The sequence below is a fragment of the Mirounga angustirostris genome, unplaced genomic scaffold (assembly GCF_029215605.1).
Source record: "Mirounga angustirostris isolate CCGP_5_RB_7025 unplaced genomic scaffold, mMirAng1.0.hap1 SCAF_7, whole genome shotgun sequence".
Classification (NCBI taxonomy): Eukaryota; Metazoa; Chordata; class Mammalia; order Carnivora; family Phocidae; genus Mirounga; species Mirounga angustirostris.
In genome coordinates this window covers 59,184,873-59,198,503 of record NW_026991715.1, presented here as the reverse complement: position 1 = coordinate 59,198,503, position 13,631 = coordinate 59,184,873, and the positions used below count along the sequence as shown (strand labels likewise).

Here is a 13,631-nt window from a genome sequence, read left to right as displayed (position 1 = left end):
CTTATCTCTGGTGTGACACCACTAGCCATTTTTGTCATTGTGGGTAGTTGTAGGATTATTGTGGTCTGAATGTTATATATGTAACATTTTAGTAAAGCATCATTTTTAATTTTTAGTCCATTAATAATAATCCTTTTTGTATGGTGACATGTTGACAAAATGAGAATAATTTTTTTTTTCATTTTTCTGAGTTTTTTATTTACTTAATGCTAATAGCTTTAGATAACCCTGTTTTTCACTTATTCTGTGAGAATGCTATACAGTGAAAAAAAAACCTGTTATTTCTTCTCTTACCTATAAAGAAAGAACAAAACTGTGTGAAATTATACACTATTTGGATGAGGTTTGGAATCTTTTTTGTTATAATTTTTGAGCTCTTTATATTGGTTTGTAATATTTGAGTAAATAACAGCACTGAAGTTTGAGAAGGATAAATCTGATTTTTATTATATTTCATTTCAGGAGAGTGAAAAAGACTTGGAAGAAACTGAGGAATATAAGGAAGCACGTTTAGTATTGGATTCAGTGAAGTTAGAAGCCTGAAGTTTTTCTCTGCAGGGTGTTTTTTGCATTAAATCTTGGGATCCATTCCACAATTCATTCTTTTTGACCACTGCTGTATGTTCAAGTAGTATGAGAATGTGATTCTTTTTATGCAGTTGCGTATATTTTTCTTTGCCTAATTGAATGTGTCAAATAAATGAGTTCGTCTAATGAGATTGTTTATTTCATACTTTATGAAATATTTTTAATTAACCTTTTATCATTAAATCATAGACATTTTTGACAGAGAATTAAAATCTGTTAGGTTCTCTTTGAAGTCTAGGTATTTTGCTTTATAAGTCTGGATTGAATTAAAAATAGGACACCTTTATTTTTAGATAAAAATCCAAATTTTGAACAGTTTATTCTGAATAGGGTACAACTCCCTCAAAAGAAAGGAAGAACTTCTCTGTGAATAAGGCCTCACATATTTATCCCTTCACAGTGAAGTCTAACATTTCCATTACTGTTAACTACTGGGAACATTTAAATCTTTTTCCAGAAAGAGATTTATACAAAAAACATCAATGATTTAGATCTTCAAATAAGATTCTTATGAACAAAGAATTGACTTGTATTTTAAAGGAATAATAATGGTGTACTGGGAAATGTGTAACAGATCTTCAGAATGGAAGGGGAGCATCTTACTTCTGTGGTATAAATATTCCTGCTGTGACTAATTTCAAGCTACTAACATGACATCACTGAACCCAAGGTTGGGAAGATATGAGCCAGCTCCAGCATACACTATCCATAGCCAAACCTGGATAATCTTGATTGACTGGAAAAGATTATCATTTTATCACAAAGTATTTTTCCAATACAGTTGTAAACCAATTAATTACCTAGTCATTTGAGCTTATTTTCTTAAAAATACATGACGGCTCATTTAGTTTTCTTATATTTCTTGAAAATGTGTATAAGCCTCGTATCATCAGCCTACCATGAGCAGTGATCTAATGAACTAAAATTCTAGTAATAGCATTTAAACTTTAAAACTCATAATTGAAAAAATAACAAAATCTGAATTTTTGCTGCTATGAGATACATACTTGTAGGGTAATTCGTCTGATTTTGGAAGTCGCTAATGATCACTAGAAACCATAACATTTATTGAATCTGTCAAAAAGATCAGAGAAGAGAAAAATAATACTATTCTTTCCCGCTGTTATTTCTAAAGGTTACTTTGTTGTTTTAAAGCACAGAATCCATCATTTTTAAAATCTTTATACATGCAGAAAATTACTTCATCATAGAATAACATACACCAGAAGCACTTCTAAATTGAAATGTCATCCTCTTAAAACATATTACATGTCTTTTTTAAAGTATATGAGGTGGGGAGGGGCAGAGTGAGGAAATAAGACCATAATTACAATGTAAAACTTTTACTGAGGCTTGCTTAATTAGAGATTTGAGTAGCAGGAGAATTAAAACTCTAGATTATTTTGTCATTGGTATTAAGCACCAGAATAGGTTGGCTTCTTGGGGTGGGGGTGGATATTTAGTTTTCCAAGTAAGATATCATTTAAAGAAAGTATTTTACCATTTTTTTAATGTAAAAAATCTCATTTCAGCCTTCTGCCAAATACATAAATATCATATATATTCAAAGCAAAAAATATTGGTCCCTCCAGAAAAAATTCTGAAAGGGAATTTTTATAGCCAGGACCCAAATCTTGGCTGTTTAAAAAAATTATTTTCTTGCCAAAAAGCCTAGGAAAGAAGAAATTAACAAGGTAGATGAAAATAAATGCACCTTTAGAGAATTGCTATCTCAATTATAGATTTCATACTGGATATCTCTCCAGACATTGATAAGAAGCAGCAAGAAGCTTCACATTCAGTGAAGGCTTATTCCTGGAGGTTTTTGACACATTCCACTTCTGTTTTCACGGCCAGCAAGAGGCACAGGAAGTTAAGAACAGTTGTAATTCATTCAGTGTTAGCTTTTTTTTAAGTTTTTAGTTAAAACCTTACATCTGTAGGATAATAGGTAGAATTTTCCAAAAGTAATATTACCTTTTTCTCTCTCCAGTATCTGACCCCCAACCAACATGTAGCAGTTGCTCAGTAAATATTGTTGAATAAGTGAAAAGCAAGAGGTGAAAACCTCTGGAGTCAGAGAAAGAATGCTATGAAGGATACCATCACATCACAAACACAATAATATTTTTACTCCAAACCTCAATAAGAAACATGTTTTCCGTTGTGACCCAGTACCTACTTTTGGAGGTCTCTATATACATGTTAAAACAGTAAGTATCTTTAATATGTACAATTCTCAGTTGTTTTTTATTGTTTTGTTTTTTTAACAATGATTATGACCACCTGCTTTTGGATTGTGAATAACACTACCCTAATACAATTATATAAAGTGCTTCTACTTAAAAGAATTGTCTCTTTGTCTTTCTCTATTTATGATACACAGTAATTGTTTATCCTATATATAAATAAGTAACAGTTTATAATACATATAAACTTGGGTCTCAGAGCAGTTGTCTCTGAATGTGTGCAGTTCTACACATTGCAGGTATAAAGTATCATTGTAACGTAATCATTTAATATTTGTTAGGTGCCCTTAGTCCTTGCACAGACTAATAATGGCCTTCATCAAGCAAATAAGCAAAACAAAGACAGTGACAGAATCAAGTTGTAAACCCAACCTTTCCATATTTTTCTGCATAGTAAAGGGCACATAATTTCTAAGGAAGTAAGAATGTACATAGGATAAAGAAGTAGAAACATAACGTGGAATGAGTTAAAGTAACCAATCCAATGAATGTCATTTTTTTATTCTTATGCTAATCCCCATACATTACATCATTAGTTTTAGATGTAGTGTTCCATGATTCATTGTTTGTGCATAACACCCAGTGCTCCATGCAGAATGTGCCCTCCTCAATACCCATCACCAGGCTAACCCATCTTCCCACCCCCCTCCCCTCTAGAACCCTCAGTTTGTTTTTCAGAGTCCATCGTCTCTCATGGTTCGTCTACCCCTCCGATTTCCCCCCTCATTCTTCCCCTCCTGCTACCTTCTTCTTTTTTTTTTTTTCTTAACATATATTGCATTATTTGTTTCAGAGGTACAGATCTGAGATTCAACAGTCTTGTACAATTCACAGCACTTACCAAAGCACATACCCTCCCCAGTGTCTATAACCCAGTCACCCCATCCCTCCCACCCCACCCCCACTCCAGCAACCCTCAGTTTGTTTCCTGCGATTAAGAATCCCTCATATCAGTGAGGTCATATGATACATGTCTTTCTCTGTTTGACTTATTTCACTCAACATAATACCCTCCAGTTCCATCCATGTCGTTGCAAATGGCAAGATTTCATTCCTTTTGATGGCTGCATAGTATTCCATTGTATCTATATACCACATCTTCTTTATCCATTCATCTGTCGATGGACATCTTGGCTCTTTCCGCAGTTTGGCTATTGTGGACATTGCTGCTATAAACATCGGGGTGTACGTACCCTTTTGGATCCCTACTTTTGTATCTTTGGGGTAAATACCCAGTAGTGAAATTGCTGGATCATATGGTAGCTCTATTTTCAACTTTTTGAGGAACCTCCATACTGTTTTCCAGAGTGGTTGCCCCAGCTTGCATTCCCACCAACAGTGTAGGAGGGTTCCCCTTTCTCCGCATCCCCGCCAACATCTGTCGTTTCCTGACTTGTTAATTTTAGCCATTCTGACTGGTGTGAGGTGGTATCTCATTGAGGTTTTGATTTGGATTTCCCTGATGCCAAGCGATATTGAGCACTTTTTCATGTGTCTGTTGGCCATTTGGATGTCTTCTTTGGAAAAATGTCTGTTCATGTCTTCTGCCCATTTCTTGATTGGATTCTTTGTTCTTTGGTTGAGTTTGATGAGTTCTTTATAGATTTTGGATAGTAGCCCTTTATGTGATATGTCATTTGCAAATATCTCCCATTCTGTCAGTTGTCTTTTGGTTTTGTTGACTGTTTGCTTTGCAAAAGCTTTTTATCTTGATGAAGTCCCAATAGTTCATTTTTGCCCTTGCTTCCCTTGCCTTTGGCGATGTTTCTAGGAAGAAGTTGCTTCGGCTGAGGTCAAAGAGATTGCTGCCTGTGTTCTCCTTTAGGATTTTGATGGACTCCTGTCTCACATTGAGGTTTTTCAACCATTTGGAGTCTATTTTTGTGTGTGGTGTAAGGAAATGGTTCAGTTTCATTCTTCTGCATGTGGCTGTCCAATTTTTCCAACACCATTTGTTGAAGAGACTGTCTTTTTTCCATTGGACATTCTTTCCTGCTTTGTCGAAGGTTAGTTGACCATAGAGCTGAGGGTCCATTTCTGGGCTCTCTATTCTGTTCCATTGATCTATGTGTCTGTTTTTGTGCCAGTACCATACTGTCTTGATGATGACAGCTTTGTAATAGAGCTGGAAGTCCAGAATTGTGATGCCGCCAGCTTTGCTTTTCTTTTTCAACATTCCTCTGGCTATGCGGGGTCTTTTCTGGTTCCATACAAATTTTAGGATTATTTGTTCCATGTCTTTGAAAAAAGTGGATGGTATTTTGATAAGGATTGCATTGAATGTGTAGATTGCTCTAGGTAGCATTGGCATCTTCACAATATTTGTTCTTCCAATCCATGAGCATGGAACGTTTTTCCATTTCTTTGTGACTTCCTCAATTTCTTTCATGAGTATTTTATAGTTTTCTGAGTACAGATTCTTTGCCTCTTTGGTTAGATTTATTCCTAGGTATCTTATGCTTTGGGGTGCAATTGTAAATGGGATCGACTCCTTCATTTCTCTTTCTTCTGTCTTGTTGTTGGTGTATAGGAATGCCGCTGACTTCTGTGCATTGATTTTATATCCTGCCACTTTACTGAATTCCTGTATGAGTTCTAGCAGTTTTGGGGTGGAGTCTTTGGGGCTTTCCACATAAAGTATCATATCATCTGGGAAGAGTGAGAGTTTGACTTCTTCTTTGCCAATTTGGATACCTTTTATTTCTTTTTGTTGTCTGATTGCTGTGGCTAGGACTTCCAATACTATGTTGAATAGCAGTGGTGATAGTGGACATCCCTGCCGCGTTCCTGACCTTAGGGGGAAAGCTCTCAGTTTTTCCCCATTGAGAATGATATTCGCTGTAGGTTTTTCATAGATGGCTTTTATGATATTGAGGTATGTACCCTCTATGCCTATACTCTGAAGAGTTTTGATCAAGAAAGGATGCTGTACTTTGTCAAATGCTTTTTCTGCATCTATTGAGAGGATCATATGATTCTTGTTCTTTTGTTATTGTATTGTATCACATTGATTGATTTGCGGATGTTGAACCAACCTTGCAGCCCAGGGATAAATCCCACTTGGTCGTGGTGAATAATCCTTTTAATGTACTATTGGATCCTATTGGCTAGTATTTTGGTGAGAATTTTTGCATCCATGTTCATCAAGGATGTTGGTATGTAATTCTCCTTTTTGATGGGGTCTTTGTCTAGTTTTGGGATCAAGGTAATGGTGGCCTCATAAAACGAGTTTGGAAGTTTTCCTTCCATTTCTATTTTTTGGAACAGTTTCAGAAGAATAGGTATTAATTCTTCTTTAAATGTTTGGTAGAATTCCCCTGGGAAGCCATCTGGCCCTGGGCTTTTGTTTGTTGGGAGATTTTTGATGACTGCTTCAGTTTCCTTAGTGGTTATAGGTCTGTTCAGGTTTTCTATTTCTTCCTGGTTCAGTTTTGGTACTTGATACATCTCTAGGAATGCATCCATTTCTTCCAGGTTATCGAATTTGCTGGCATAGAGTTGCTCATAATATGTTCTTATAATTGTTTGTATTTCTTTGGTGTTGGTTGTGATCTCTCCTCTTTCATTCATGATTTTGTTGATTTGGGTCATTTCTCTTTTCTTTTTGATAAGTCTGGCCAGGGGTTTATCAATCTTGTTCATTCTTTCAAAGAACCAGCTCCTAGTTTCGTTGATCTGTTCTACTGTTCTTTTAGTTTCTATTTCGTTGATTTCTGCTCTGATCTTTATTATTTCTCTTCTCCTGCTGGGTTTAGGCTTTATTTGCTGTTCTTTCTCCAGCTCCTTTAGGTGTAGGGTTAGGTTGTGTACTTGAGACCTTTCTTGTTTCTTGAGAAAGGCTTGTATTGCTATATACTTTCCTCTTAGGACTGCCTTTGCTGCATCCGAAAGATTTTGAATAGTTGTGTTTTCATTTTCATTGGTTTCCATGAATTTTTTAAATTCTTCTTTAATTTCCTGGTTGACCCATTCATTCTTTAGTAGGATGCTCTTTAGCCTCCATGTATTTGAGTTCTTTCCGACTTTCCTCTTGTGATCGACTTCTAGTTTCAAAGCACCGTGGTCTGAAAATAGGCAGGGAATGATCCCAATCTTTTGGTACTGGTTGAGACCTGATTTGTGTATTAGGATGTGATCTATTCTTGAGAATGTTCCATGGGCACTAGAGAAGAATGTGTATTCTGGTGCTTTGGGATGGAATGTTCTGAATGTATCTGTGAAGTCCATTTGGTCCAGTGTGTCATTTAAAGTCTTTATTTCCTTGTTGATCTTTTGCTTAGATGATCTGTCCATTTCAGTGAGGTGGGTGTTAAAGTCCCCCACTATTATTGTATTGTTGTTGATGTGTTTCTTTGCTTTTGTTATTAATTGGTTTATATAATTGGCTGCTCCCTTGTTAGGGGCATAGATATTTATAATTGTTAGATCTTCTTGTTGGATCGGCCCTTTAAGTAGGATATAGTGTCCTTCCTCATCTCTCATTACAGTCTTTGGTTTAAAATCTAATTTGTCTGCTATAAGGATTGCCACCCCAGCTTTCTTCTGGTGTCCATTAGCATGGTAGATGGTTTTCCACCCCCTCACTTTCAATCTGGAGGTGTCTTTGGGTCTAAAATGAGTCTCTTGCAGACAGCATATCAATGGGTCTTGTTTTTTAATCCAGTCTGATAGTCTGTGTCTTTTGATTGGGGCATTTAGCCCATTTACATTCAGGGTAACTATTGAAAGATATGAATTTAGTGCCATTGTATTGCCTGTAAGGTGACTGTTACCGTATATTGTCTGTGTTCCTTTCTGGTCTATGTTGCTTTTAGGGTCTCTCTTTGCTTAGAGGACCCCTTTCAAGATTTCTTGTAGGGCTGGTTTTGTGTTTGCAAATTCCTTTAGTTTTTGTTTGTCCTGGAAGCTTTTTATCTCTCCTTCTATTTTCAATGACAGCCTAGCTGGATATAATATTCTTGGCTGCATATTTTTCTCATTTACTGCTCTGAATATATCCTGCCAGTCCTTTCTGGCCTGCCAGGTCTCTGTGGATAGGTCTGTTGCCAATCTAATGGTTCTACCATTGTAGGTTACATATTTCTTCTCCCGAGCTGCTTTCAGGATTTTCTCTTTGTCTATGAGACTTGTAAGTTTTACTATTAGATGTCGGGGTGTTGACCTATTTTTATTGATTTTGAGAGGGGTTCTCTGTGCTTCCTGGATTTTGATGCCTGTTTCCTTCCCCAAATTAGGGAAGTTCTCTGCTATAATTTGCTCTATTATACCTTCTGCCCCTCTCTCTCTTTCTTCTTCTTCTGGGATCCCAGTTATTCTGATGTTTCGTCTTATGGTATCGCTTATCTCTCGAATTCTGCCCTCGTGATCCAGTAGTTGTTTATCTCTCTTTTCTCAGCTTCTTTATTTTCCATCATTTGGTCTTCTATATCACTGATTCTCTCTTCTGCCTCATTTATCCTAGCAGTTAGCACCCCCATATTTGGTTGCACCTCATTAATAGCCTTTTTGATTTCTACTTGGTTAGATTTTAGTTCTTTTACTTCTCCAGAAAGGGTTTCTCTAATAACTTCCATATTTTTTTCAAGCCCAGCCAGTATCTTTAAAGTAATGATTCTGAACTCTAGATCTGACATCATACTAATGTCCTGGCAGTCGGTACTACCTCTTGTTCTTTTTGTTGAGGTGATTTTTTCCGTCTTGTCATTTTGTGCAGAGGAGAATAGATTAATGAGAGAACAAAATGCTAGCAGAGTAACAACGTCCCCAGAAAATATACTCTAAACAAATCAGAAAAGACCTGAAGCAGTGGGAAAAGAAAGCAATAGAGAGAAAAAAGACAAAGAAAAAAAAGAAAAAGATAAAGATAAAAAACAAAAACAAACAAAACAACAACAACAAAAAAAACCAGAATGTGATCAAATATGATCAGGCTGGTATATAGATCAGTGCCACACACTAGATTTGGGGTGTATTTTGGTCTGTTAGAAGAAAGTGCCTCCCAAAATTTTAAAGAAAGAAAAACTTACATATGTACAAAAATAAGGGTTGATATGATGAAGGGATGGAATATGACTGTAAAGATGGAAATTATAAAAAATTTTATAAAAGGAATTGATAAGAAGTTGTTTGAAAAAAGAAAGAAGAGGATTTAAAAAAAGAAAAAGAAAAAAAAGGGAGAGAATGTGATCAGGCAGGGGAGTAAAAAAACCATATACTAGAGATTTAGGGTATATTTTGATCTGTTAGAAGAAACTATCTCAAAATTTTAAAGCGAGAACAACTTATATATATATGCGAAAAATACGGGTAGCTACTATGAAGGGATAGAATATGACTCTAAAAATGAAAAATAAAAATGTTTTTTAAAAAAGGGAATGAGGGCGCCTGGGTGGCTCAGTTGGTTAAGTGACTGCCTTCGGCTCAGGTCATGATCCTGGAGTCCCGGGATCGAGTCCCACATCGGGCTCCCTGCTCGGCGGGGAGTCTGCTTCTCCTTCTGACCCTCCTCCCTCTCATGCTCTCTGTCTCTCATTCTCTCTGTCTCAAATAAATAAATAAAATCTTTAAAAAAAAAAAAGGGAATGATAAGATGTTGGTTGAAAAAGGGAAAAAGAAAAATTTAAAAAAAAAGTTAAAAAAAAATTAACTTTGAAAGACTAAAGAATCATGGTAAAAAAGCCATGAATTCTATGTGCAGTATTCCCCTAGCTCTGGAGTTCTGCCATTCTCATTGATCAGTAAACTTGGTCTTGGCTGGCTGTTCTCGCTGATCTTCTGGGGGAGCGGCCTGTTGCCGTGGTTCCCAAATGTCTTTGCCGGAGGTGGAATTGCCCCGCCCTTGCCAGTCCGGGCTAAGTAATCTGCTCGGGTTTGCTCTCCGGAGCTTTTGTTCCCTTCAAGCTTTCCCTACAGCTTTGGAGGTGGAGAGTGAAAATGGCGGCCTCCCAATCTCCGCCCCGGAGGAGCCGAGAACTCAGGGCCCCGCTCCTCAGTGCGCCCCCAGAGAAAAGCCGTCAGTCACTCCCGTCTCCCCGGTCTCCGGCTGCACTCCGTGCTCACCCGGCCTGTGACCGCGCGTTTCTATCTCTGGCACCCAACCCCAGGTGGAGTCTCCAAACCCAGCGGATCCCTGTGGTGCACTCCCGCTCGGCTCCTCCTGGGGACCCCTCCCGGGAGTCTCCCCGGATCTGCCGCTCGTTGGGTCCCTGCTGGAGGAGCAGTGACCCGACTGTCCCGGATCACGGTTTATGGCAACCCTGAGCTGAGAGCCCGCGCCTCGGCTCTGCCTCTGCAGCCGGCTTCCCTGCTCCGTTACCTGGGAGCTCTGCCACACTCAGGCACCCCCGGTCTTTCTGTGACCCCGAGTGTCCTGAGACCACACTGTCCCGGAGGGTTCCACCCCCCGCTTAGCCACCAGAGTGACGTCCCTCAGCGGAGCAGACTTTTAAAAGTTCCGATTTTGTGCTCCGTGGTTCTATCACTTGCCAGAAGCGGCTGACGGAGGCCCCTCCCCCGCCGTCTATCCTCCCGAATATCGCCTCGGATTCACTTCTCCGCACGTCCTACCTTCCAGAAAGTGGTCGCTTTTCTGATGAGAGAGTTGTTGCTATTATTTTCTTTGATCTCCTGTTGAGTTTGTAGGTTTTCAGAATGGTTTGATCCCTATCCAGCTGAATTCCTGAGAGGAGACGAAATCCAGGTCTCCTACTCCTCTGCCATCTTGCTCCCAACCTCCAATGAATGTCATTGAGAGCATTTCCAAGTTCTAGCATTTTCCCTTGGACATTCTTGGCTAGTGAAGATTCAGTCCTAGTAAATGAAAGTACTCCCCCAAAGTCCTGGACAGGAGCTTTGTGGCTGGGCTTTTGAGACATTTATGTTTTGAGTGAGTGTTAACATTTCAAGAACTAGGCTGTCCTGTACCATAAGTTATGTACCATAACTCTGTACCATAAGTTATGTGAACAGTTCCTTGGGAAGGAATGGAACTTGCAGCAAGTTACAAAAAAAAAAAAAAAAAAAGTGCTAAAATAAACATGTATTTATATTATGAGTAATGAAAGCTAGTTAAAACAGTGTGTTTTAATGTTCATTTAACATTTCTTGATTTTCTGGTCAGAAACATTCAAAGCCCAATATTTAAAAATCGTCTCTATGCCTATACCTTGCACTGAATCACTTCCAAATTGAGCAGTCAAACCTGGTTAATCTAAATTACTTTGCAAACTTCATTACATTACTTGGCTTTTTAAAAATCCTATCAAATTTAATAAGGACATATCCTACAGCTGGTTATCACTTAAATCTTATTATTTGGTCATTTAGATAAACCAAGGACAGATTAATCCTTTCTCTGACTGCAAGTTAGGGCCTTTAAATGTCAGTGTAAACTTGACATGTATATGAGCAAGAGCTGTAGAGCATTTGGCAGTAAAGGGTTAATGAGATCATTTAGTCCTTGAGACTCTTTTGAGTGCTTTTAGCTGGAAAGAAATTGAATGGTTGAGAAATGGTGCACTATGAAACAAGTTATAAGTATTAGTCTACTTGAAATTTTGAAGAGTGCTTCATAAAAATCTATATTGCACTCCACTGTCCATCTTACTGCTCTTATAATACGAGAGGCCTTTGTTCATGTATTGGACTGTTGCACTGAAGGTATCATTAATTTACGAGACAGTAGATTAAAACCTTATATTTTGTTTCTTGCTTTGTGTTGACAGCTGGGTAGTTGACAAGGTTCTTTTAAGGTCTTGGGAATATATGTCATAAGAGGTTAGTATTTTTAATACACAAAGAGCCCTTTCAAATTAATAAAAAATCCCTAGTATAAAAAATAGATAATGGATAGAAACACACAATTCATAAAAGAAGAAATACAAATGGATAGGTTTTTCAAAAATGTTTCACTTCAGTAATAATCAAATTCAGATCTTAAAAATAATGAAGCAGATTTTAAAAAAATGAATACCTGTTGGCTTGGTGTGATAAAATATTGGCCAATGAGACTAGATAAAAGGATGAAATGAGAAAGAGTGAAAAAGATGCATCATTCTCACTATATGCAGTTGATAAGATAGATATGTACCAGGTAAACACAAGAGTCACCTGTAAGATAACTAGAAGGAATGAGATAATTAACGTGGATAGCTGCAAAATTAATATATAGAATTGTTATGGATTGAATTATGTCTCCCCAAAAGATATGTTGAAATCCTAACCCCCAGTACCCAGGATGTGACCTTATTTAGAAATAGGATCCTCACTGATGTAATTAGTTAAGGTGAGGTCATACTAGAATAGGTAGGCCCTTAATCTATGACTGGTGTCCTAAAACAATGTGAAGACACAGGAACATAGGTAGAGATTGGAATTAATTATGCAAACCAAGAAACTCAGAGTGACACTAGAAGCTACAAGAAAGGCATGAAATAGATTTAGATCTGATTTCAGACTTCAGGCTTCCAGAACTGTGAGACAATAAATTTCTGTTGTTTTAAGTCACCCAGTTTGTGATACTTTGTTACAGCAGTCCTAAAAGACTAATACATAGAACCCCAGCTTTTCTATATGCCAGCAATAACCAAATAGAATGGAAAAATAAATCCCTGAGTCATAGAAGACAACATTTTAAAAAATGACTTGTATATATATGGAAAGTTAATGTCAAAACATGGTTTCTTTTTATGTCAGTTTGTAAATTCAGTGAAATAAAATACAACAGGGTTGGGTGGAAGAGAATTTCAGGAAATGACTATAAAATCCAATTAAATTAAACTGGGATAGGGATATGAAAAAGAATAGTAATGAGGGAAAATTAGTTTTGCTCACTATTAAAACTTTGTCAAGTTGCAGTAATTAAATGTATGGTAAAAGAATAGAAGATCAAAGAGAATAGAACTCAGGAGTGAACCCAAATATATACTTATGGGAATTTAGTATATGATAAAGGATATTTCAGACCCTAGGAAGAAAGAGATTATTCAATAAATCATATTGGGATAACTGGCTAATCATTGGGGGAGGGGGGATAAAGCTGGATCTCTGTTTCACCTCTCACACCAAAATAAATTTTAACTGAGTCAAAGATATCAATATGAAAAGGAAAAAAATTGAAAGGTACAAGAAAACTTTGGTGAAACTAATAGATAAATGAATTTTAAATTGATAATATGCAGTGAGTGTATAGGGAAATAGAAACCTAATACACTAAGTGAAAATATTTTAAAGACAGAAATTCTCCACAAATTAGTACATAAATGTAATACCACAATTATCAAAATTGTATATATAGGAAAAAATAGACTATTCAAGAAAATCTTGAAAATGGGGAATTAGGAAGAGAGGATAAATGTAGGAGATAATGCTGTGGGATAGTGAAACTTAAAACTGCATTTAAAACAGTGAAACTGGCTAAGATTAAACTCGGTGGAGTAGACTAGAAAACCCAAACAAGCCCCAAGTATATATAAATACGTAAGTACCTGATAGATGTAAAGGATGGATAATAAATAAATGGAATTAGGAGAAGTCCATTATCGATTTTTAAAAAAAATTTTATTTACTTATTAGCACTAGCAAAGGGGCAGAGGGAGAAGCAGGCTCTCCGCTGAGCAGGGAGCCCAATGTGGGGCTCAATCCCAGGACCCTGAGATCATGACCTGAGTTGAAGGCAGATGCTTAACCAAGTGAGCCACCCAGGCACCCAGAAAGTCTGTTACCTATTGAGAAAAATAGATTTCTATCTCATCCCACACAACACAAAACTTAAATGGATTAAAGAATTACAATTGA

At 37.2% G+C, this 13,631-nt stretch overlaps 2 protein-coding genes across 3 annotated transcripts in view; both read left to right on the top strand.

The window, feature by feature from the left end:
* TBCA (tubulin folding cofactor A) overlaps positions 1–714 on the top strand; it is an 84,234-nt gene extending 83,520 nt beyond the window's left edge. For both annotated transcript variants that reach the window (XM_064596272.1, XM_045896928.3), the window contains one exon: positions 463–714. In XM_064596272.1, coding sequence (XP_064452342.1) covers positions 463–543 — 81 coding nt within the window. In that variant the 3' untranslated portion in view covers positions 544–714. The remainder of the gene's footprint in view (positions 1–462) is intronic.
* A 1,093-nt stretch (positions 715–1,807) lies between these two features.
* The window catches only part of OTP (orthopedia homeobox), a 53,817-nt gene continuing 41,993 nt past the window's right edge, over positions 1,808–13,631 (top strand). The window contains exon 1 of the mRNA XM_064596271.1: positions 1,808–2,801. Coding sequence (XP_064452341.1) covers positions 2,743–2,801 — 59 coding nt within the window. The 5' untranslated portion in view covers positions 1,808–2,742. The remainder of the gene's footprint in view (positions 2,802–13,631) is intronic.